The sequence below is a fragment of the Hippopotamus amphibius genome, chromosome 14, assembly GCF_030028045.1.
Source record: "Hippopotamus amphibius kiboko isolate mHipAmp2 chromosome 14, mHipAmp2.hap2, whole genome shotgun sequence".
NCBI classification, from domain to species: Eukaryota; Metazoa; Chordata; class Mammalia; order Artiodactyla; family Hippopotamidae; genus Hippopotamus; species Hippopotamus amphibius.
Window position 1 is genome coordinate 48,414,179 of NC_080199.1, and position 26,906 is coordinate 48,441,084.

At 35.1% G+C, this 26,906-nt stretch overlaps 1 protein-coding gene across 6 annotated transcripts in view; it reads left to right on the forward strand.

Annotated features, from left to right (window-relative positions):
- Positions 1–26,906, forward strand: part of DIAPH3 (diaphanous related formin 3) — a 485,817-nt gene that overhangs the window by 304,807 nt on the left and 154,104 nt on the right. For 5 of the 6 annotated variants that reach the window (XM_057707607.1, XM_057707608.1, XM_057707610.1 and 2 more), the window contains 2 exons: positions 7,703–7,826; positions 15,917–16,082. In XM_057707607.1, coding sequence (XP_057563590.1) covers positions 7,703–7,826; positions 15,917–16,082 — 290 coding nt within the window. Of the gene's footprint in view, positions 1–7,702; positions 7,827–15,916; positions 16,083–21,312; positions 21,385–26,906 lie in introns of those variants that run through there. The other variant, XM_057707613.1, reaches the window with a different exon arrangement.

The window sequence follows — 26,906 nt, forward strand, 5'->3', positions numbered from 1 at the left end:
GAGCCCTAGATATGGATGTGAGACTGGATCAGAGGGAGGGAGGGAAGGGAAGGGTGTAATAGGAGATGATCAGAAAGGTAACAGATCCAGTAGGACCTTATTGGCCATTGTAAGGATTTTGATTTTGCTCTAAGATGCAGAGCCATTGGAATGGTTTTGAGCAAAAGAGTGACATCTGACTTGCATTTTCAAAGGTTTGTTTTGGCTGCTCTGCGGGGGGAAAATGTAGAGAAACAGTGGCAGAAGCAACAAAACCAATTTGATGCTGTAATAATGGGACCAGGAGGAGGTAGCAAGGGAGATGAGAAGGATTTAGGCAATGCGTCTACGTTGAAGGTAGAGAACCAACAGGATTTATTCTGTGATTGGGTGTGTGGGGTATGAGGGAAAGAGAGGAGTCATAGCATCAATCATTTACTGAGATGCAGGAGCAGATTCCAGAAGGAAGATAAGTTCCACTTTGAAAATGTGAGTTTAAGATGCCTATTAAACATCAAGGAGAGAAATTCAACAGACAGAAGGAGTTTAGGACAAAGATCTAAGCAGTAGAAAAAATGTGGAAATTTTCAATTTCAGAGACATGCAGTCCAGAATTTGTTAGGCTGCATAGTCTCCAATAGTCAGACTCATCTCATAATTTGCATGTTAGTTGGTCTATCCTTAATATTTACCATGGGACACGTTAAAAGCCACCACACCTTCCTCCTGCACACATGTATACAAAACCATTATCTTGAGGGAACATTTTGAATGTTGTTACAAACATCTCTATTATGGGCCTCTTTTGTTTAATATTTACCATATTCTTGAACATCTTATTTGTAGAAAGGAGTTTTCAAATGCTTATAGGTAAACTTGATTTTCCATTAGATAGGCTTCTCCTACTAATAGTGTTTTCTTTTCTAAAAATGTTGTTATGCCTTTAACACTCTCCTTGTAGTTGGAGAGGACAAGGCTACTTCGTTCTCCCCAGAGTGGGGGAAATGGGTCAGCAGAACTGACCTGGGCCCTCTCGCTGGTTGTGCTTGTCATTCCCTCTGCTTACCTTTTGCTGCCTTTCCTCTCTCCAGACTCCAGAGCAAATATAGGCAGTTCCCTTGCAGTGTGATGTATAAAAAAAGTAACAACAAAACCCTCACTGCATGTACAGCTCTTCCTTGACTTACGATGATGTTACGTCCAGATAAACCCATTGCAAGTTGAAAATTCAGTGAATATACCTAACCTACCAAAGATCATAGCTTAGCCTGGCCTAACTTACACATGTTCAGAACACTTACATTAACCAACAGCTGGGCAAAATCGTCTAACACTAAGCCTAATTTATAATAAGATGTTGAATAGCTCATGTAATTTATTGAATACTGTGCTGAAAGTGAAAAACAGAATGGTTCTATGGGTACATAATGGTTGTAAGTGTATTGATTGTTTACTCTTTCATGGCCGACTGGGAGCTGCGGCTCACTGTCCATCATCACGACAGAGTGCACCACATATTGCTATCCCAGGAAAAGATCAACATGCAGTGTCCTAAGAATGGTTTCTATTGAATGCGTATCGCTTTCCTCACCATCATAAAGTTGAAAAATCATTAAGTGGAACGTAAGTCAGGGGTCCTCTGTAGTATTGGGTTGGCCAGAAAGTTCATTTGGGTTTTTCTGTAACATCTTATGGAGAAACTCGAACTTTTTTGGCCAACCCAATATAATAAATTAATTAGGGGATGCAAATTATAGTGTATTATTATATGGGGTTCTGTCAAGAGTCAGAACACTGGGAAGAAGGAAAAGCTGAGCATGCTGAGGATGCCTGGCCGGTCACTTAGCATTGCTCCTTTTAGTTTATACCTTTGCCTATTATGAACCAAACTGCAATTTATTTTGAGTTTCTGCTCTTCTACCATCTTATTTCAGTTTTATGCTTTCCTGTCAACATAATGAATTTTATAATGATACTGTAGATCTTAGATTTTGTCCTAGGCCTACTTAATGTTAGGGATTTCTTTTAATGGTACTGAGGTTTTTGTCTATCTTGTCGATCCATTTTATTATTTGTTACATACATTTGTGAAATAGTCTTACAGCTTTATTAATACCTTTATTATTACAGTCGTCTAGGAAAAATCGCTATGTTGGGAGCTTGAAGTGCTGTAAGCCCTAGTTTCTCTCACAGAACAGTTGTGTCTAGGAGCATAGGTAGAGTAATTTGGTTTGAATGTTTATATTGTTTTTTGGTAATAAGTTGACATTTAAGCATTCTTTAAAGAAATCAACTTCCCTGTAATGTATCATGATATGTAAGAATCACTGTGACATTTCTTAGTAAGTTTGTTGTGAAATAATGACCACCACCTCCAGGAGATATGCATAAACAATTATTATTTAATTACAGAGATTACTTAAATGTGTGTAATTTCTCCTTTTTTTTTTAATTTGAAATTTTAACATGGTAAATCATAGAGGCCATCGTATTACAGAGAGCCTATATTCATGATTTCTGTAAATCTAAATATTTATGGTTGTGATTTTAACTTTTATTCAGAGCTTTTCTAACACCTCTAGTGTATAATTATCATAATAACTAGGCAGTTGGAGAAAAGTCTGTGTCTTGGATTTTAGGGTTTTAGATATTTAATCTGTTATATTTTCCCATTTTTAATGCTTTTATCTCGCGAGGTTAAAGTTAAATACAAAATCCATTCCTTCAACAAACATTTGAGTATCTGTACTACATTATGTAACCCAAGATACGAAGATAAATAAAATGTGGCTCTCTCCCCTTAGGAATCCCCAGTCAGTTGGGAGAGGAAGACATAAAGAGATAAAGGTAATAGAGTGTAGTAATTGCAAGATAGAGATAGTTACCAGGTATGACAGGTAGGGAGGGCACGTCACCAGGGGCCTGACTGGGGTTTTGGACTCTTATTGTAAAGTATGAACACAGGAGTGACTTGGGTGGAGTGGGCAAGGCAAATAGGCACGGTAGTCCCAGCATCAGGTACGGAATAGATGAAAGGGACTGGGGGGAAGGAAACTACAAGCAGGCTTGTTTTGTTGATTTGGGAAGAAGTGTGCCTGATTAGGAAGTAGAGCCAAGTTGTGGGCAGAACTCCGAAGTTGTCACGTAAGCAGTTTATTGTCTAGTTTTTAAGCAGGGAAGGGACATCTTTAAATTAGTGTTTGTCTGGAAGCTTCCATGTACAGTGTGGATATGGCTCTGAGAGAAACAGTAGGAGACCAGAGGTCAGAGAAGAGATAAATGTTCCAGATGCCTTGAACAGTGTTCAGTCTAGCAAGGAAGTAGGTCCTATTTGTCAAGTAAAATGCAAGGGATGTCATGATCCTTTGGACCTGAGGGTTCAGAAGAGGGAAGGGTCAAGACTAGCAGGTTTCTGGCACAGGAAACAGAATTTATGGTTCTGCTGCCCACTAACCTGTGGGAATTACATATGGGCAGTTAGTTGGGGGCAGAGACACATGGTGTCTGAGGTGACTGAGGGACATCCCATCTGATTGAATATTGAGTAAAATGCAGAAGTTGAAATTGCCTTAAAAAAATGTAGTCAACTCTGTCTGATGATGGCTATGTTTTGTTACTTCTAAATAAAGAAAAGGAATAAAAAATAGGATTAATTTCTTTGTCAAGAAATGTGACAAAGTTGAAGGATAAAATTCATACACAGGTCAGATACAGAGACACCAGTAAATTAACACTTCTTTGAAGGTGTACAATTTAAAATTCTCTGCTCCAGTTGGGATTTCTAATATAAAAATTTGTAGTCACTGATCTCAAAGAACTTGACACATGAGACAAGTATGGCTAAACTAAGTATCTTTGTAAATATAATTGCTGAAAAAGTATAACACCAAAGAAATTCTTAAATGCTCATTAGTTTGACCAATCAGATGACCTCAAACATTGGATTATATTTTATTCTTCTGGAACTTGTACACACCTTTCTTTCTTCCAGTTGTGCTTTGGTCTTTATTTAAAAACCAGCAGTGAAAAGTTGATCAAATGCACTTAAATTCTCTAATGTACAAATAATGTAATCAGATAGTGCTGATGAAACTTAAGTAATGGCTTAATGGGATGTCCATCTGCAGAGTAGCCACAGAACCATTTTTTAAGACAATCTTCTTATTCCTTAAATATGTTAAAAATGTTTGAATGTGCTCCAAAGCTTCCTAACATCCCAAGCATTTTACTCTTGAAATTAACAACTTTTCTTTTTAGCCTGAGTTCTACAACACTGTTCCTGGCACGATTATGGTGATGGGATGATTTTTTTTTTTTTTTTTTTTGAGTTTCCTTTGATTCTAATATTACTTACTTCAGCCTTTAAGGTCTTCATGTCTTATTGAGTTCTAAGAGTGAGTAACATCTCATAATCAATTTTTTAAAAATTCTTCATCCTCTATTACAGCATTTGATCTTTATGAAATATCAGTGAGGTAAAAGTATGAGGTGAGATTCTTCCTATTTCACTTATGTGGAAATTGAGCCAGTGAGAAGTTTCTTCAGTGACAGATATAGTCCCTGACCCACTGGATACCAGTGAGTTCGAAAAGGCTCAAAGGATCCCCTGATAAGCCTTTCATCTGAACCCGAAGTCCTTCTCTCATCCCACTGAGAAGCACTCACTCACTGGGATGGCCCTGTGTTCAATTACAAGCCACTGGCCTCCTCCGAGAGGGCAACTCTGAGGATGACAACTCATGAATGAAAAATGTACTTCTCTTATGCCTCCTCACAGGTAGCGGGGTTCTGCCTGCTGACCAGACACGCGCTTCTGTGTCTGGGTGGTAGAGTAAGAACTATGTATTTGGTCTTTTTTCCTGGTTCCTAAAATCTTTTCAATTGATGGGTGTATTTTGTATACTACTGAGAATCATCTAAAGGCAGATGGGAGAGGGCCAGCTTAGGGAGTTTCAGGATGAGGGGACTGGTTTACAGAGGTAGCAACCATGTGATTACAGGGTTAGAACAGTCAGCCCACCCTCTGACCTGCGTTTCAGTCACCAATAGCCAGTGTTTTAATCAATCTTGCATGTGTTGTGAAGCTTCGGTAAGACTCTGAGACTAGGAGGCTAAGGAAGCTTCTGTTGTAGTGAGCACATGGATACGCCAGGAGGGCGGTGTACCTGGACACAACATAGAGACTGTGGTAACCCGCCCCCCCATTCCTTGCCCTATGCATGTCTTCCATTTGGCTATTCCTGACTTATATCCTTTATAATAAAAGCTGTAGTAGCAAGTATAGTACTTCCCTGAGTTCTGTAAGCTATCCTAGCACATTATAGAAAATAAATGGTGTGGGGGGAGGGCATGAGAACTCTTGAATTTATTGTTGGTTAGAAGTATAGGTGATCCCTGGGACTTGTGACTGTCCTGTGAAGTGAGGGCAGTCTTGTGGAACTGAACCCTTAAACCTGTGGGTTCTGGGCTAACTCCAGGCAGTAAGTGTCAGAATTGAACTGAATTGGTAGACGCCCAGTTGGCACTGGAGAAGTGGTAGGTATTGGAATGATATATTAGGTGTCAGAAAAAACCAAATAATCCACATATGTTCCTTCCCAGTGTTTGCCTTGTGCTTTTTGTTAAGTAGGAGTTCCTCAGGCTTTTATTTGTCTTTTCTTTAGGTGTTTTCCAAATTTTGTGTGTGTGTGTGTAATAAAATTTGATCAGCAGACCTAATCATATTTAAGTATGTGATTTTGTTCATTGGTGTGTTAACACATTAAATTTGTGTTAATTAAAAGTTATAGTATATCTATCTTCCATCCACCCATTTATCCATCCATCCAGAATGCTTAAGTATATTCCTGGGTTTAGCTGTATGTGAATTACTTGTGATTTGCACAAGGCAAGTATGTAGACACACACACAAATCTTTATTAGTTAATAAACAGAAATTGTCCTTAGAGTACCACTAAAGAAAGTTTGACATTTGTATGACATGTTACTCAAATAGCCCCTGATACCTTCAAGGTCTCCTGTTGTGGGAGACCTTGAACAAGAGAGCACACATTCCACATCTTTTCCATGTACATTTTATTTTTCCCTCTCAAAAGATCCTGATGTTGCAAAATGCTAAACATTATATTGAAATAGGTTTGATTTTAAAAACATGGTCTTTCTTTGCCTTCTTTTTCTGAATAGGTTGATTATTTTGTTGTGTTTGTAGAGGTCAAGGACTCCTATTTTCAACAAGCCATATTTCTTAAATGTGATTTGTTCATGTGAGCTTTTCCTAAATTTAAAGCCACAATGAGGTATCACCTCATACCTATCAGAATGGCCATCATCACAAAATCTGGAAACAGCAAATGTTGGAGAGGGTGTGGAGAAAAGGGAACCCTCCTGCACTGTTGGTAGGAATGTAAGTTGGTAGAGCCACTATGGAAAACAATTTGGAGGTTCCTTCAAAAACTGCAAATAGAACTACCATATGATCCAGTAATCCCACTCCTGGGCATATACCCAAAGAAAACCATAATCCCAAAAGAAACGTGTACCATAATGTTTATTGCAGCACTATTTACAATAGCCAGGACATGGAAGCAACCGAAATGCCCATCAACAAATGAATGGATACAGAAGATGTGGCATATATATAAAATGGAATATTACTCAGCTATAAAAAGGGATGAGATGGAGCTATATGTCATGAGGTGGATAGAACTACAATCTGTCATACATAGTGAAGTAAGTCAGAAAGAGAAGGACAAATATTGTATGCTAACTCACATATACGGAATCTAAAAATGGTACTGATGAACTCAGTGACAAGAATAAGGATGCAGATACAGAGAATGGACTGGAGAACTCGAGGTATGGGAGGGGGCGGGGGGTGAAGGGGAAGCTCAGACGAAGCGAGAGAGTAGCACAGACATATATATACTACTAACTGTAAAATAGTCAGTGGGAAGTTGTTGTATAACAAAGGGAGTCCAACTTGAGGATGGAAGATGCCTTAGAGGACTGGGGCAGGGAGGGTGGGGGGGACTTGGGGGGGGGGAGTCAAGGAAGGGAGGGAATACGGGGATATGTGTATAAAAACAGATGATTGAACCTGATGTACCCCCCCCCAAAAAAAAAAAAAAAAGGTTAGGAAATAGGTACACAGAGAGGGAAGGAACATGAATATCTCACACACTGACTCCTTTGAGGTTTTAACTTGCTTTTTTTTTTTTCTTTTAACTTGCTTTTCTATTCAGTAGGGTTCTTATGCCTTATTGGAAAACTTAGTAAGATGGTTCCTCTGACATACGAGATTGGTATTAAAATATAATTCAAGTCATTACAACCAGCAAAGAATGCTGATATGTGAAAGGCCATCCCCTCTTATAATAGTGGTAGCAGTGTCTAACGTACACCATCACGGAGGGCAATTTGACAATATCTATTGACATTTCCATTGCAGTTTGATCCATGTTTATTGTACAGATATACAGTATCTCTAATAAAGGATTGGAAACAACAACAACAAAAAAAAAAATTAAAGGATCTTTTATTAAATTTTCTTTATTTCTGAATTTAAAAATCAAAAGATTTCTAAAAATTTAAGTGGTTTACCCTTCCTTTATTTTAATGGATTTTCATTATTATTGTAAGGTTTTTCACAAATGTTTTGTTTCTAGAGTGTTTTACTTTTTTATATTATAATTTCGTCCTTTTAACTCGTATAACATTCTTTTAGTTTCTGTAGAAACGCTGGAAAAGAATTTGAAGCAGATGGGAAGGCAACTTCAACAGCTTGAGAAAGATTTGAAAATCTTTCCCCCTCCTGAGGACTTGCATGATAAGTTTGTGACAAAGATGTCCATATCCTTTGATATCTAAATAACTTAAGCCACTAGTCAATTAGCAGTACAATTTGCTTAATGTTTTAAGTATACTTGCATAACCAGAGATCACTCTATAGTGCCAAATTATAGAAGATTTAACCTTTGCTTTCTTGCAAGGAAATTTTTTCGAGGGTTTTACCTATCATGAATAATATAGAAGTTTATTCTATTAATTTCAATCCATTTTTTCCTTTTTATCAATATGAATAATGTGTTCTCTCATCTTTTTCCTTCCATATGCGCTGTTTCCTTCTGACGTTCATGGTAAATTGAAAGGACAGGAAAACTCAGTTTGAGGAAGTTTGAATCTAATGTCATGTGATTTAGATACTTTTGAAATCTTTTAGGAAGCAGGTGAAGGCTTTATAAACCAGTGTGACTAGTCAGCTTAATTTCAAGAGTTGTATATTAAAAATTAACTCATATTTGAGAGATTTCAAAATTTCCTTTGGAAATACTACATGGTTCCAAAATCAAAACCGAGCTTACCACAATCACTGCTGGTGTAGGTATTCTCTAGACCCAAAATAAAATGGACAAATGTATGTGTGTACGTATGTGTCTATGTGTGTGGATATGCATATATCATCAGAACTAATAGCATTAGGATTGTGTCCTGCTTCATTTAAGGTTCCTTTGAATTCAGTTATCTTTGGTTTCACTAACTTTGTCAATCGCTAATGAGTAATTGAAGTAATAATCTTTTTTTTATTTGTTTCCAGAAGCTAATGTTGAGTTGCTTTCCAAACCATTCTGTGAAATTAGAGATATCTTTTGCCTTATAATAAAGTATTACTACTATGCATTATTAAAATCCCACATGGACTTCAGAATTCTATATGAAAGGATAACCCACTTCTAAACGAGCTCTTATAAATAGAGACTCCTAATATTTTATTTTAAACTGAGATACTTGAAATAAAATAACTACTTTTCCTCTTTCTATTTCTTCTCCCCTGAGATTTGGCAAATCACAGAATTATTATTTGGCTTGTCATAGATTTTATTGTACTATATACTTTCAGCTTAATTGTGAATTAGTTCAGTGTTAGCTTTCTTCACTGTCTCTTTTGGGAAATATCATAAAAATGCACTCCAGCAACAATCAATTCAGGCTAATGTGTTTGTTTCCTTTCATATGTTTCCTACACACCCAGTTTCTTCTTTTATTAGGCAGGATGCCTTTATCACTACATTTGAGAAGGTTGTTTTTTTTAAAACTAAGGATGAAGTCTGTGTTTATCCATCAAATATATGTTTGCCACACCTTCTAATTTGGCAAAGTATGCTTTTTAAGACTAAATTTGTTATTGCAGAATTATATCAGTTTCATCATTCTTAGCCCCACCCCATTTTATCATGTTAAAATGTTCATATGTGACAGTTTATTGTAATGATTAAGAAGTGTTCATTGAGGCACGTTTTATTGTTTCCTATAGATAGAAAGCATTTTAGAAAAGGTTTTGCTTGCATACAGTTTCTGGTAATACACTGTGCACTAATTATGAAGCTCAGTTATGTGGAACATAGTACCCGAGATAAATTCCTGAGCTTAGAATAAAGGTGCTAGAATCCTGCTCAGCAGAGGATCTCAGGACCTATCCACACTTGTGTTCATATGACACAGAAGCTGAATGATGTCGGCTTCTTGAAAGGTATGCAGCTCATAAAAAGCAACCAGCAGGAAATCAGAAACAGGAAGGATGAAGCTTTGTTGGAAACAATTTTTCATTCTGAGTACAATTATACTCCATGGACAAGAAAGCTCCTACATCCTGTCACTAAATATCACAACCTAGAAGCCTCTAATGAACTGATTAGCATTCATGTATCTCTTGGAAGTCAGATATATGAACAGTTGGTGCACTTTGCTATTGACAAAGCTTATAATCATAAATATTCTTTGCTGAGATTAGATTGCACTCGTTTGCTTTTCATCTTAGTTAGACATAGTAGTTTCAAAGTAATTAAATTCATTCATTGCAAAGCTTTGTTTACTTTAATTAGGACTGACAACAAGTCAGATTTTGAATATTAAATGCATTTATACGGCTCTTATTAAAATGGCAAATTGTGAGCTTTTTACATCTTAGAAAGTGGAAGAATTTGGAAACTAAATGCACAGTGAATAAAAATGTGTTTAAAAGTTTGGGTTATAAACACTGGAATTTTGTTTATGTTTTAAGTATTAATGCTTATTAGTTGAAGCACATATCAAATGTTTCGTTCATCAACCAATTCTGAAAAAATATGTGTGTTATCTAAGTTGTTAAGGATGCATTTTTGCAAATAGATATTTAGGTTAAACAGTCATGATTTAGTGAACTATTAAATAATCTGTTAATTGAATTGTTTTAAATTATAGTGTACAATTTTGTTATAATTCTATAAAGTGAAATTTCACGAATAGCACTCAATTATAGTATACTGCATTTTTAGTCTGCCAGTACTTGCTTTCTTTACATATACTTCTTAATATTAAAAAATACAAATTTAATACATTCTTTAAAAAGCATGCACAGTTATTTCATATATATCACATTGACTTTTTATTAACACATCATGCTTCTTGTAGCAGTTTTCAATTGCTAAGCCTGGTTAGAAGTATAATTAGAGTTGAGTAGCTTCAGTGTAAATATTTACTTGAAAAATGTGTAACGTGATTTGTGGTAGGATCACAAATATTGTGATATATAAAGTATTATATGTGAGGTGTACATACTTACTAAATTCTCTTTCAGTAAGAAAATTAGGAAAATGCTAGGATTGGTGCCATGCGATTCCTGTACCTTTCTTTACATTCTTATTTTAAGGAAAATAACAAATAGATCCTAGAGCATCACCCTTGAAATTCTCCTTGCACAAGCCTTTACCTTTCTCTTTTCTCCTCATCCTACCCCCTCTCCTAAGTCTCTTAGAAAAAATCAATTTGCTAGACATTTCTATATTTTTGTATTTGTCACACAACTTACATGACAAATTATTTGACTCTTTTCCATTTTATAGTCTTTAAATTTCTTCACCGTAATCACACTTTATTTTCACACTTTCTTTTTTGTCCACTGTATAACAATATTTTGGACACTTTTGAAATTACTACGTTAGAAGCTAAAACTGCCCCAATAAATTCCTTGAGAGAAAGATTTGCATCTTACCTATATCTGTATTCTACACTGCATAAAACATAGCATTTTTCAAGTAAATGAATTTAGTACATTTTTATTTAATTGAACTGTGGTTAGGAAGTAAAATAGAAGAGTGGAATGGATGAAATGTAAACTCATATAATACATGGTCCATTTGCAAGAGTGGAAAGTTGGGTAGTTGGATGATTTGTAAGAGCAGATGTTTTCTTTTGAATTAGTCTTTTTCCTCCCTTTTTTCTGCTTTCTCTCTCACCTGTTTTACATTTAACCCGTTCTTCATAAATTTTTAAGACTGGTTAAAATATCCTGCTCCTTGTCCTCTATGACTTCTCAAGTCTACAATGATCTCTTCCTTCTCAGAGGCCTTACTGCACTTACAATGTCGTACTCACGGCTGCTTGACAGTCATGCTTCAGTCAGTGTCACCTTCTCAGCCAGGGCGTCTTTGATTACCCAGAATAAGTTAGCCTCTGTCACTCTATGCAGTATCACACACAGACTCTTGTTTTCTTCATCATGCTCCTTACTTGTCTGAATATCTCATTAATTTACTTCTTTATTATCTGTCACCACACTCTAGAATGCCCGTTTCACGAAAGCAGGGACTTTGCTTGCCTTGTTAACTACTGTTTTTCCTCATGCCTAGAAGAGGGGTACTCTGTGGGGTTTAGTGACTACTTATAGATCGGCTGCCTGGCTGGCTGGCTGGCTGGCCAGATCCTGGGTGCTTAAGAAGATCTATAAAAGGTATTAGATGTGTAGGACTGATTGAAGCAGGTCCTTATAAGATGATTAATGGAAGTAATAGACATCCTTGTTAGAGAAGGTGCAATAATGGGGCCAAACATGAGAATAAATGTAGAATGTATTTGTGCTGGGTGGCTTGGGAATGAGCAGTACTTGCTAACCAGGAGTTAAATCCCAAATCTCAGTCTGACTGCTTAATTGGCCAACACTAAACATTTGTGGTTCAATGTGTGTGAACACAGATCTGGTTGTCATGTACTTTTCAAATGGGAAAATTACACTGGTTCAAGTAGAAATTCATCAGAATTTGGCCTTAGTCCTGGGAAAGGAAAAGAAAATAGATGTTACAAAAATATCAAGTAGATGGATATGTATCACTTTCTGTACTGAATTTTATCAAATTTTAATTTTGTTGAATAGCTCACCTATTTCTCTAAAGCTCTTTGCAAGTAAAGGACTTTCTGGGGGAAAAAAATAAAGCCTGATGACTAATAAGGATATGGGCATTAACTTCTAACTGGAGTTTAACAATTGGCACATGAACACCTGTGTTTGTTTGTTCTTTTGGATGATGATTTTTTATCTGAATGTTCCCCCATCTCTTAGTGAGCGAGTACCATCAGTAATGATGTGGAGTGCCTCATTAAGGTAACCATTTATTCCATTCTATCAAGTAGTCATTTTAAACTTCTGAGAATTTATTTGGCTCTTTCCAAAATTATTTCAGTTCAATCACAGTTTTGCCATTTTTGTGGGTAATTCCACTTATTTCATTTCCTTTGGGAGCAAATTGTTCTGTAGATAACAATGATAAGAAAATTATAAAGCTCTCTAGCTGTTAGAACAAGACCATGTAATTTCCATGGTTTTGGCTCTTGGTTTTCTTTCTTATCACATTATTTAAATAGAATTTTACTGTTTAAGTACGCCCAAGCATATTTCTGATATTTCATTGACTTTTGATGCTTACCTGAAAATCTAAAAAGTGTTATTGAATAATAGAGCTTTATTTTAACCTATTTACCAAACTGATTCCTGTGAATGAGTATATTCCCAAGTATTAGAATAAAATTACTCATATTTGTGGAGTGCCTGTTATTGAAACTCAAAGCATTATAAGCAGTGATAGGGGTAATAAAGGAGTAGCTATAGAACCATACGATTAGAAACACCCACCAAGTAGTGCAACCTGTTGTCTAGGGTAACTACTTTTTTAGGAACTCTGTTAGCTCTTAACATTACATCCAAATTGTGTGTGTGTGTGTACGCGTATACATGCAATTTTGTGAAGAGAAGTTCCTTGACTTACATCACACTTTTGAGGATGCTTGCTACGCTTCCCACCAAAGTTTAAGACTGATGAGAGTAGGGTGAAATAAGTCATTGGCACCAAAGTAATTGCAGATGATTAGACTTAATACAGCATCTAGAGAAAGGGCTGACAATCACAGGTGATCACCCCCCCAACACGTGGCAAGAACAAAGCAATACTAGGGGATTGGACTAGAAGGGAAAACAGAGAACTTAATTACAGAGAGTAGAGTGGACTACAAGTTCTATGTATTCAATGGAACAAATGATCACTCATAGTTGTAGAGATTAGAGAAGGAGGCTTCATGGAAGAGGAAGAACTGAACCAAGCTTTGAATGATAGGTTTGGACAAGCAAAGACCGAAAACAATTCCTCTTTTAGACAGGAGTTAAGGATATATAAATAATCCATGTGGATATAGTCTCTATTTAGGACATAAATTTTAGGTGAGAGTTTATAGATTGAATAGATAAACCAGTGTTGATTTCTGAACTTGCTAGGTAAATGAAGGGATACTTACTGCATGTTACAAGTGAATCACCATCTGTTCCATTTAATGAGTTTCTGAATGGATTTCAAATGTGATTTTTATTTACATAAATTCACTTTACCTACAGCATTTCACGAATATGAATGTTTCACAAGACAAAGTATATGGAAACGCGTGTGACCATGTTATTATAATTTCTTATGATTTTATGATTTGACTAATGTACAAAATCTTTTGTTCATCCAAAGATTTAAAAATGATACTGCATATAAATGCATCGACCACTGTTACTATTATGATCTGTATTCTTAGAAAGTATAAGGAGGCATTTTGCTGTATAAACTAGCCAAAGAAAGATTCATAGATTTTCTAAGCTCATTAAAAAAAAAATCAAAATCAGCTCTTGCATTAGAATCTAGACTTCTTACATTCTAGTCTATTTTTTCTTCTAAAATACTATATATTTAACTAAGCAGAGCATAGGATAAAAAGAAGGGAAAAAAAAGGCACTGAAGGGCAATGTATAATCTGTGGATTGACCGTAGACATGAGTACAGGTGAGTTGTGATTAATGGGGATGCCTTGGTTCCTTGTGGGAGCTTGAGTTCTTAGTTATTAGGATTCTTCTCTGGCCCTGGTTCACCACCAGGCAGAGTGCTACCTCTTTCTTTCAGTATTTTTCTCAAAACAGAGGGCCTGAATCAGTTTCTTTATTTCACCCTCTACTGGAGAATGCTCTGACCAGAGGAACCATATCTCTTTTAAATTGTGGAAAATTTTCCTTTTTTAGACATAAACATTCCATTTTCAATTTCTTTCTCTTGGTCTGAATCTAGTTATTCTTATTTTCCAACTTCTTAAAAAATGTGTTAATATCTGTTTATACTTTTGTGTTAGAGACAATAGGATGACTTCAGTAAATTTAATTTTCTGTGTTCCATTTCTTTAAATGTCCCAATTTAAAAGAGCCATAGATAATTACGACTGATGCTCTAACAGAGTCATCTTTTCAGAATGTGGTGTGGAGATTTTTTATCAGGCTGCTGTAGCAACTTGTCACACCACAAAGGAAGTTCTATGATTTGTTTAGAAAATGTGTTCAGATGCCACCACCATAGTCACAGAAAGTCTTCTCAGTCTCAGTGTGCTTTTAACTAATTGTCATAAATGAGAAAAAAACATTTCTATGTGTGTATAATCATAATTTTAAATCCTGTAATGTGTAGAAGATTTTATAGACCAATTTTCCAAAGAAGTTAAAATGTGAATTTACTTACCTAAGAAGTTTTTAATGTAACTTAAAAAATGTATTGCTTTTTTAAAAAAATTTTTATAGTTATTTTTATAGTTATTTCAAATATAATTTAGATATATTCTTTTCTTTTACAGTATTGTGCTAGTTTCTGTTGTACAACAAAGTGAACCAGCCATATGTACACATCCCCATATCTCCTCCCTCCCAAGCCTCTCTCCCAACCGCCCCATCCCACCCCTCCAGGTCCTCACAAAGCATCAAGCTGATTTCCCCATGCTCTGCAGCAGCCTCCCGGCAGCCATCCACTTCACACCTGGCAGTGTGTATATGTCAATGCTACTCTCTCACTACGTCCTAGCTTCCCTGCCCCCTGCCTCCCCCCCACCCCTGTGTCCTCAAGTCTTTTCTCTATTCCTGCCCTGCTACTAGGTTCATCAGTACCATTTTTCTAGATTCCATATATGTGTTAGAGCTTAAAGTTAATAAGTGGGCAATAATAAGACCAAGTATTTGTATGTACGACTAGATGCCATTTATTTTTCTAAAAACTTTGTATGTATTAACTCATTAGTCCTCACAACCTGTGAGATAGGTTTTTTTATTATTATTATTTATTATTATTATTATTTCCATTTTATAAGTGATGAAATTGTGGCACAGAGAGATGAAGGCATTTGTCCACAGGCACAATACTACCCAGGTGCAGGAGCTAGGAATTGATCCCAGGTTATCCACTACTATGCAATAATACTTTGCCTGTATTATTGATTTCAATGTTGAAACTACTGAACTATAATTTTAAATTATACTGCATGATCTGATAAGGTAGGCAAATTGGAAGAAAACTTTTCTTGAGCTCAATTGTAAAAGAGAAATATTAAATATACAAATATTTAACTTTTCTGATAATTTTGCCAGTGTTAATTAGGAATCACATTTAAGATTTCATCACTGTACAGTGTAGATTGAATTGTAAGAACAGTTAACTATTAGAGTTAATTTTGGCATTTTGGAGATGTGTAATAATGGCTAACAATTAAATTAAAATTGGACTTATAGGATTTTTTCCTCTAAAACATTACTTTGTTAATTTCAGAATACCTTAACTATAATATACAGCTTTGTTATCAGTGCAAAAAAACAATATGAGAAACTTTCAAAATTACATGAAAACTTGGACAAGTCGTACCAGAGTATAATGGGGTACTATGCCATTGACATGAAGAAGGTGTCCGTGGAAGACTTTTTGACTGATTTGAATAACTTCAGAACCATGTTCATGGTATGTTAAAAATCTTAATTTGTTTTTTTTAAAGTATTTGTTTCTATTACTTCATCTATTATTACTCTTATTTCATTACTTCATTCTACTCCTGTTGTCTGTGGTAAAAGCTACCTTTTTTGATGTTGAAAGTTAGCTTTAAAAATTTCAGATTTTTAAATCTATTGAAAAATATATGTTTTGTTCTCTTTTTGGCCTTCTCAACATTAAGCTGTAATCAGAAATTTTGATTGAGAAAGTGACAAATTCTGAAGTTTTTCATAAAGACTCCCCTCCTGGCTGATTACAAAGCACTTTTGTAATAAGTTTTTGGCTATGAATTTGTTTCTTTATACTTAAGATCAGTTTGTATTTTTGTGGTATAATTTTACCAAATTCTGTGCAGTTCTTATGAAGCTTTTTTCCCTTTTCTTTTCTTAATGCATTGTACAATAAGCTACCTGCAATTTGCCTTTGAATGGATTTTACATTCCTAGGGTTTCCTTTAGATACTTTAATAGGGAGGTCAGGTCTCTGATGTGGAATCCTTTCATTTAGGCATTAAAAAGATCTTTTGAAAAGTATTAGCTGATTAGATGGGGGAAAAAAACCACACACATATTAAAGTGAGAAAGCATTGTTGCCTCCCTCGGGAAACTGGTGGTACATTTCTACAACGAAAAATTACTTTATTCTTAATAGATGGGTGAGTCACTTTTGTGTTTCACAAACGTTTGTGGGGATTAAAAAGTTTTGAGGTGTAAAGAAAAAGAACGTTGAATTTAAAGAAGGTTGAATTTCTTTTTAATCTCAGGAAAACTTTATTGCTGAATTTATTGGACTTGGTTATAATCACCTGGTTGTAACTAGATAGCCTTTCAATAAAAACTCAATATTTTAAATGAAAACTGGTCTACAGTAAGTACACAGTTGCTCACAGCTCTAGTTTATTTTGTCCATAAATTCAAAGTGATTTTTTAAATTATTTTTTCAAAACCCTAAATGAATTTGACTATTATTATGTGTCTATATTTTTGCTGTATTGTATAATATACTATTTTAATTTTTATAATGTTTTATGAGGCAGCATGGCTTAGTGAAAGTAGCAAAGGCTTTGCAGTTTGAGAGCAAGGTTTGGATTCCACACTAGTTTTATAACTGTGAATACTTTTAACCTCGAGCCTTAGTTTCCATATTTGTAAAAGGAGATGCTAATTCGTTTCTCATGAGAGTATTTAAATATTAAATTAGATAATGTGTATTAAGTATCATAGCTCCTGGTACATAGTAGTTGCTTAATAAATTATTATGCATAAACGGTTAACTCAGAGCTTGAGGTACTCAAGCCCTGCACATTTCAGAGAAAGTACTGGCCCTTGACTGGCTCTGGGGAGAGCAGCTGTAAGCCCTTGGAATATCCTTCCCAATAAGGCCGTGTTTCTATACTTGGGGCCTTGGGCCAAGCTAGATGGTTTATGCAAAAAATGTGATTTAGGTGAACACCTGTTTTGGTTCACCTGGGGCCTTGGGCCACACTATGTCAGTTCATCCTCTGTGGGGTGCTGGAGACTGAGAGCCGAGATCATTGTTGCAGGAGGTCTATATTCATGCCTGCATGACTGACCTCCTCAATAACTCTTACAACAAGGCTTGGGTAACTTCCCTGGTTGGCACTACATCACATGTGTTGTCACATATTGTGTAATGAAACTCCACTGGAAGAAGACAACTGTGATTTTAAGCTGTATCCTTTCACTGTAAGAAATTGTAACAGTGAGTACAAGAACTTTTTTGAGTACTGTGAGTCCTTCCAACAAATTGTCAAACCTGAGAGTGGTCTTGGGGACCCATGACACAATTATGCATAAAATTATAAAGTGCATATATAAAATAATAATACCCATCAGATAGTATTTTCTGTGAACCAGAGATTTTTCCAAATGCCTTACATATATTATCTCAGTCAATCTTCATGATAATTCTGTATCTTTTTGCTGTTTCTATCCTTCTTTGGCAAATGAAGAAAGAGACCAAGGCCATATTGTCTGGCTTTGAATCCAGATCTAATTCCACATCTTCCTGAGATCTGGTTAGGAGTTCTGTGGGTAACTTGGCATTTCTGTTACTCGGTGGTGGGCAGAAAGAGGAAGTGTTTGAATGGAAAAGGATTCAAGATGGAGGGTGATAGAGTGACAGCTATACTTTCAGAGTTTACATAGGTTCTAGAAGTAGCTGCTGTCACATACATACACATACAGACACACACACTCATATATACGTTGTACTAAATTAAGATCATTAGAGCTAAGCATAAGACACTTTATCTAAATAAATAATCTGGAGAGGGAATTTTCTTTACAATAAAAATAAGCACAAAGAAAACTATAGGGGAAGTGCAGTTTTGCACAATGTTTTTTCTTCCTTTCTTTATGATTATACTCCTTGAATTTTAGACACTATCTTTAAAAAGACCACGTGTGAAGAATGATAGAAATTACTAATAAATAAATGTCTTTTTGTCAATATCTTCTCATCTCTTAGTTTGCTGTTTAATTCCATATGCTTCAACTTTGGAAACTAGGCTACTTTTAGTGAGTTAATATGAAAATATTATGGATAGATGTGGACCTCTAATACATTGGCAGTCTGTTCTGGAAAGCCACATTAATAGAATAGGCAAAAAATATATTTTCTCTTTAAGATACTGTTAAGATATGTTTACATTGTTAAATATGTTTAGTGTGTTAAAATATGTTTACATTGTTACTTCATCCACTGGCATTCATGACCCCGATCACGAGTGAGCAGCAAATTTATCTGTAAGGTGGAGGTCTGTTTTATATTACACATGAGAAGTCGGAGCACTGTCCTCATTCTGCACCTGCCCTCCACTACAGCAGCTTTCCATGGAGTGTTTTCTCTTAAAGTTCAGGCCACTCTGCTTGTTGTTCCCTATGCCTGGTGCACTCCCTCCATATTTTGCCTGGCTAAATTATCGTCCTCACCCTCTGATCTCTGCTCCGATTTTGCTTCATCTAGTATCAGATGCTCCCATCTACAGTGGGTGCCATTCTCTAATAGCTAACACATGTCCTGCCAACCAAGTGTCAGGTGCTGTTCTCATTCATCTAATCCGTACAGCAAAAAACAGATGTGATATATGAAATATGATTATGCCCATTTTACAGATGAGGAAACTGACATTTAGAGAGATAGTGACTTGCCCATTGTTTCACAGCTAACAGGTGACTCAGCGGAGACGCTAAGCCAGGGAGTCTCAGCAGTGTCACTAGGATCTCCCAACTAATTTGTATAGATATAGCTATTCAGTTTCTTCCCTTCCTTCCTTCCTTCCTCCCTCCCTTCCTTCCTTCCCCCTCCCTCCCTTGCCCTCTTTTCCTTCCTTCCCTTCTTCCTTCCTTCCTTTTTCCTCTCTGAGAGCCTTTTTACAATAGCTAACAAAGGAACATCTGTTCCAGTCTGCTGCCTTAAGCCCGTAGACCAAGGGGGGAAGCTTTTATGATCTTGTGGCTTCCTCTGAGAACAGCTGTTCATTGTGACAGCAGTTTGACTTACCCCTTTTCTAGTTGGGGATTCTCAACTGGGAATCAATTTGTTATTGTTGTTTTAACAATCTGTTATGTAGTGTGATTATTGGGAATAGTTTCTATTTAGAACTATTGATCAACTACCAAGAAGTAGGGAGTAAGTTTACACTGTAATTTTTTTAGCTTTATTTTTATTATCGTCTTCAACCAAATACAACTGGCACTGATGGAGTTGCTAAGACCCTGTGCTAGGTGCTCTTCATGTGTCATCCCACTTAGTCTTCACAACGTTTTTATGAATGTTGTGAACGTTACCTGGAGGAAACTGCAGGCTGGAGAAAGAAAATCCATGCTTTGGCAGAGACACTTCGGAATTGGCGGGCGCAGGATTAAATGGAGGTCTGCCTGACTCCAAAGCCTGTACTTTCTTTTTTTTTTTTTTATCATTTCCAAGTATACTGCTGCTCAGAGAGTTTGTAAGAAAAGTCAAAATATAATTTTTAAGGGTGTTTTTGATAAGTTATGGAGGGAATCAGCACAAGGCATACTTTATTTCCTCACCCCTTGATAGAATAACTTTCTATCCATTGATGAGCTCACAATAGAAAAATGTTTACAGGTCTGGTTCTATTTCAAAGCATAAAGTGTTCACTTTTAAACTTAGAGGCCTATTAATGTAAAGCCTTGTGGCTGGGGTGAGGATTAAGGTGAAGGGTAGAGTTAGCACCTCTCTGTAATAGATTTTTATTTCCTGTAGGGCCCACGTGAGCCCTAAAGTTCAAATTGGAGATACTAGATGGAAATGTTTGACGTCACACTCAAGGCTGAGCACATTGTTGGTGACCCACCAGACTCACACTTCACCAAATGAAATTCGTGTCTTTGGTGGTGTAGTGTTACATGACAATCATCGTTTTCCACTTTGGTCTGGTTTTAGACTCATTGTTATATGCCATTACCAATGCACCTGTTATTTATAGAGATAACATGCTTCTCCAGGATGAATTGAGCTCACTATGGAATTTTTATTGGATCTTACAAGGATCCCTCTTGTCCCCCTTTATCTTATCCAATAGCTGTAACAGGCTTGTTTTTGTCATTTGAGTTTAAAATTAATTATTGTGTATCTCATTGGTCACTGTGGCTTCGAAGCATATATATGATCTGGTCCACTTGCACTCATCTTCATATTACAGAATCTTGCTCAAACTGCCTTTACTCCCTTAGGCCCAAATTACATGGCTCCTTCAACACTCTTATCCTGATGATGCTTCCCCCCCTTTTGCTATTTCTTTCCTTAACTAGAATTGTTAGCACAGTGCAACAACACTCTTAACTCCTTGAGCAAATTTCACCTGACACCTCATTTATTTTGCTTAACATCTTAGAGAACTACTTCCAAATGCTTTTACTTCTTAGGATTCTTTGTTATTTGTCTTCTTATAAGTAACATGTTTGAAAACAAATTTTCTAATAAATTTTACTTCTTAAGGATATGTTATTTTTCTGTTTTAATTAGATATGTGTAACTATGTAGACCTTTTGAGTTTACAGTACTGTATATTCATGTATAGAATTGATGTGATTACACTTAAAGAAGTAAGATTTTTTGGCTCATATAGCTTTTATCTTGAGCACAGGACATTCACTCTTGGGATGTTGAAGTACTGGAAAAATAACTAGACATTCTTCTTTATTAATAGGTTCAGAGACCCTGCATATCTGGACACCCCACTCTAGGGTTAAGATTTTGAGGGCAGCAGAAAGCAATCCCTGCTTTTAAGAAGGATTACTGTTGCAAACACAAAAGGTGCAGGAGCCTTGTGTTTTTTTTGTTTTTGTTTTTTTCTTTTTGTGCACTGGGTTTAGGTATATATGCTGAGCTTTGCAATTATTATTTTCTAGTCCATAAAGTCCAGTTTGTTTCTGCCTAAATTTTGTTTCCCACAAGTACGCCTCCCATCTGAATTATGTGTAATGACAATCAAAGAAAAAGAATTCCCTCTGATTTCTTCACATTTTAAGTGATTGCTCAATTCTGCCTATGATGAGCCTCACCCTTTGTATTTAATAGTGATGTTTTGCTCTCCACGTCACTATTGGGGAGACAGCTGTGGCTGGGAGTGCAGGCTCTGGCATCTGAGTGCCTTGGCTGATATGGCTTTGGCAGGTCGCTTAATCTGCTGAGCCTCAGCTCCCTGGTAATGCATGTGTTTCTTAGGGATGTTACAGTTTGAAGATCAAATGACATAATGTTCATATACCCTCAGAATAAGTGAGCTCTCTACAGAGAATAGAAGTAATTTTCACCTTTCCCATTTCAACGAGATCTATAGTTTAAGTATTTTGTCTCTTTTTTTATTTTATGCTTCTGTATAGAATACTTTGAAATAAATAAATAGCTACCTATTTTTGTCTTTAGATTATGTCTACAGTTTTGTTAAAGTTATGTCTCATCTAGTTAAAGATTTATCATTCATGTTGTTTGCGGACATTAAGTTGATTTTTGGTTTATACGATTGAAAAATACTGTGTAGTAAACATATAAAATCAGTTATAACTCATTTTATCTTGCTGCATGTCTTGATCAAATACAATTTATCCTTCTAGTGAATACTTAAAGTAGTGATTTGCCAAACAAAAATGAAATCATCCAATGAGAAGGAATTTTTAATGTAAAATTTTTTCATATAGAGTACAGCTAAACCAAAACTCATTTTTCCAAATCATTTAAATTACCCCAATTTGATGCTTGTCAACTCTAAATGTCATTTCTGATGATTACTGTGTAGACCAACTAGGTGACCAGCAGAAACTCCAAGGCACTAGGCATTTTCTGTATGCCCCTTAAATCTTGTAGATGAACTCATTATACATTATCAGAGAAAAGAAAATCATGTAAAAGTCCTGTGATTCAGTGTTGAACCAGCTTATGTAATTATAATAGGAAGTATCTTCCATCCTTGCTGATTTTGGTGAGGTTACAACTTAAAAATTAGCTTCATTGGCACCATTGCTATTCTGAGATCATACTTAGGGATATAAAGCTCTGAACCTAGAACAAAATAAATATTCTAACTATAGGCCCTTCTTTTCTTCTTATCCTTTAGTATCTGTTTATTTAAAGAATTAGATCAATTTCAGGTGCTGAACATTTGGGTTTGCAACCTTGAAAATTAATTCTGCCTATGATAAGCCTCACCCTTTAGATAGGTTCTTCTAATCTTTGTTCTTTAGGCTTTTCACAATAAAAACACACCTAGATTAATTGGCTTAATTTTCCCGTTACTGATAAGATTTATTCTTAGTATGCATTGCTCAGTGGTATAATAAATGCACTTGATGACAGATTCTGTGTGACTAAATGGTGATTTGTATAGCCCTTTTACATTCTAAGTATTTTGTTTATTGAAATAATATAGCAAGAAGTAAAGACTGGATTATTTTAATATAGTAATGAGAACAACAATTGATAATGGAAAAAAAAGAAATCAATTACATAGCTAATACAGCATAATGAGTATATTAACCCATGTAATAGGATAGATAGCACTAAACTAGGGTACCACACACGAAAATGAGTAAAGTGACATATCTTTGTACATCAAATATACTGGTTTTCCATGTTCTGAACAAAAGAGAGAGGAGAGAAAAAACACTGTTGTCTTAAAGCTACTTTTTATGTTATGTTTAAACATTACCAGGTTTACATGGAATATTGTTGGGCTTTGGTTGCATGTTTTCCTTGAAGAGCTGATTAGCAATAGCTAAAAAAAACATGCTGTCCTGTTAACAGGGCTGTCCTTAAGCACTATTCTTCATGGCTACCATGTTGTGTCTAATCATGCCTTTATTTAGCCTCATGATTGGGAGATAAAAAGAGTATTTTTATAGTATATCACTTCAGAACACAAGGGAAGAGAACATATTTAATGGAAAAATCAAGTTCTACTTTGGGAAAACCTTAATTATGAACATCTCATACTTTATTTATTTATTAAAGACGTTGACTAGTTTGAAAAATCTCATTTGTTTGAAAATTTTACAGAGTGCTTGGAGGAATTGCAAACAAACTCATAGCATAATTATGAAGGGCCAGTGATGTTAAGTCCCTGATGGGCTAATAAGTAATTTGGTGTTTCATCTGAGACTGACTTTACAATAAAGAGCAGCTTAAAGCTAAAACAGTTTAATCATCAGCACCTGTACATCCTTTGGGATATTCTCAAAGGATAATTTTCCATTTTCATAAGTTTCACAGGTTGTAGAAAGTTCAACTAATAACACCTTGTCTTGAGTGTTAAGATGATGAAGTATTGGTGCCAGTGTTTAGTATATCATGCTTTCCTGTTCTCATTAATAGCATTTTTAAATTGGACTTAGTAATACCAGAGAAAATAATTTGATTAATTTTTACTTTCATTCTAGATTTCTTTCTAAAACATCTACCTTGTAATTATTGCCAATAGAGGTTGCTAAGATTAAACATTTTCCATGAGGTAGTTATAATCTATTTAGTCAAAAAAATAATTTTGATGGAAAGCTGGTAAGTAGATCACATACCTTTTATATTCTTTGAGAATTTTATGACTGGTATTAATTATCTAACTTTTTTTCTTTTATGTTCCATATATACAGGAGTATAGGAATCAGGAATTTCTAGGAAGCAGTCATTTCATATGGCTAAGCGTCGCCTCTTCTTAAGGTTTAATAAAGTCCTAACAAGCGTTTAGTGGGAATGTGCTGGACTCTTATGTGGTTGTTTAACTTTGAGAAAATTAGCCTATGTCTTCATAGTCCTAACATCCATCTCTTTGGAAAGCATGCAGATTTAAATTCAGTTTGTCTAATCTCATTTTAGGGACTTGAGACAAAACTGAATACTTAGGCAGGAGGAAAAGATTTTTGAGTTTAGTAAAAACTGTACTAAGAGATCCCTGGCTTACATAGCTTAAATATCCATTAATGGTGAAAGAAATATAACTCTGAACAAGAAGACTTTTATAAACTTAACGTTTCTTTTTCATTTAATAAAATTGCCACAAATTTTCTGTTACGAAAATACACAAGATATTATCATATGTTGAAAAATGTTGAGTTGGGCAGATTAAACTAATTAAATAGGCTAAGAATCAAATAGAGAAATGCAATTTAAAAAGGATCTGTGGAAGTCTGCTTGTGTCTTATACTCAATTTTATATTTTATTACAATTTTATAACTTAAGATTAATATATACGTCAAGTAAAGGCATGTTTGAAATATAGACTATTTCTTAGGCTTTTTTGGGAAGAGGTGACAATGCACATTGATTTTTAAAAATTTTACTGTTGGGGAAAAATAAAACAACTATTAATTGTATCATTGGGCAATTTTTTAAGTTAATTTATCAGAAACATCAAATTTCAAGTGAGGAATTTATTGGGGGGGAAAACACAGGAAACTAAATTCTCTTCCAGAAAAAAATCTCTTAAAGCATATTAGAGTATTAAAAACAATGTCTCTGTGTGTGTGTGTGTGTGTGTGTGTGTGTGTATGCTAGGTACTTCTGTAAGCCATATACATGTATTAATTCATATAATTCTTACAATATCCCCATAAAGAAGTGTGTAGGTGTGGGTGTGTATGTATGTATGTGTATATATATATAAAATTCATACATATATGTATGAATTAAATCTTTAGTGGTAAATAGCTAGACTTGAGATCAAGAGTACATCTAGCTTCACCTCTTTATCTTCTCTGCCAAGTAATCCAGCTGTATTGGTTGCATGCTTTGATAGTACTTCCTATCAACTCCAGGTACAATTATATTCCAACATCTCTGGATGGAAGGAATTTATATTCTCATAAGATCTATGAAAATTGGCATACCCCTATTTTCTTGATAGAAACATATAAATGATATAAGCTAGAGAGCGGCTCTTCCTTGATTTGTTGCTGGGTAAATAATTGTGTTTGAGGTATTTGGTTAATGATATAGTAATAATGAAAATAATTGTATGATTGTAATAATATAATATTACTACTACTAATATTAATAATCACTAACATTTATATAGGGCCTACTATGTGCCAGGCACTTCTGTAAGCTATATTTATGTGTTAATTTATTTAATTCTTAAAATCTCTCCATAAAGTAAGAATTATTTTACCCATTTTACTAAAGAGGAAACTGAAATACAAGTCACACAGCTATTTAATACCAGGTGAAGATTCAAAGACAATATGACTTCATATTTCCTCCTTCTAACCAGTATGCTCTTTCCAATATACAGTCATAAGCTCAGATAGATTTTTTTAAATAGTTTCTGAAAGCAGTAAAATGTCATAATTACTGTATTTTTGAAGATGTTCTTTTCATTCATTGAACTCTCTTGAGTGCCTGCCTAGGACTGATTTTATATGGCTATGCAATGTTAAATTTTTACCTTTAGATTCTAAAACATACATGTATAAGGTACCCAGAGAAAATATACATTGTATAAGAACTGCCACATTATACAAAAGCATTTAAGAAATAAAGATCTATGTGTTGGTCAACCTTTTATAAGAACACACTTTTGAGGATTTTGCTTTTCACAACTTGGTAATAGGGATTCTTAAAGATCCATCCTACTGCAATACAATAAAACATTTTAAAACATGGCTGTTTTGTGTGAAAGCAAGGGAAATCTCTGAGAATAAAAAGGGTTAAGACAAAAGAATAAAACTGAAACTTCCATGTTGAGCATTAGTTACATAAAGGGGAAAGCCAGGCTTGCCCTGGGACGCCAAGATTAAGACCAGGGCTAAATGCAGGGTAGGTACACTAAATAAAATATATATACCAAGCCTAGAACAAAAGGAAATTAAACTTATACAGATACCTGATTATTTACAGAAGCAAATTAAAAGCTCTGTGCAGGAGGCAATTACAATTTTGATCCTCAAGATTCTCGCAAATTAAGTTTAATCAAATAAGAGTACTTAATCGCAATCAGAAAACACACAAAGAAACAAGGGGTTGTATGGTGAAATGATCGTGAAAGAACAAAATAGCAGATACAAACCCTCAAAACTCTAGATATTGAATAATAATTTATGAAATGTGTAAGTAAAAGATTAGATTAAAGAGAGAGAAAGAAACAGGAGATTACCAAAAATGACCAAGTAGGTTTGGAAAAGAACCAAATAGAATTTAAGGAAATGGAAGCATAATTGTTAAAATTAAACATGTATTAAACAGCAGACTATACTTAGCTGAAGAAAGAAATGGTGAATTGGACAATAGATCTAAAGAAATTGTCCAGTACAATC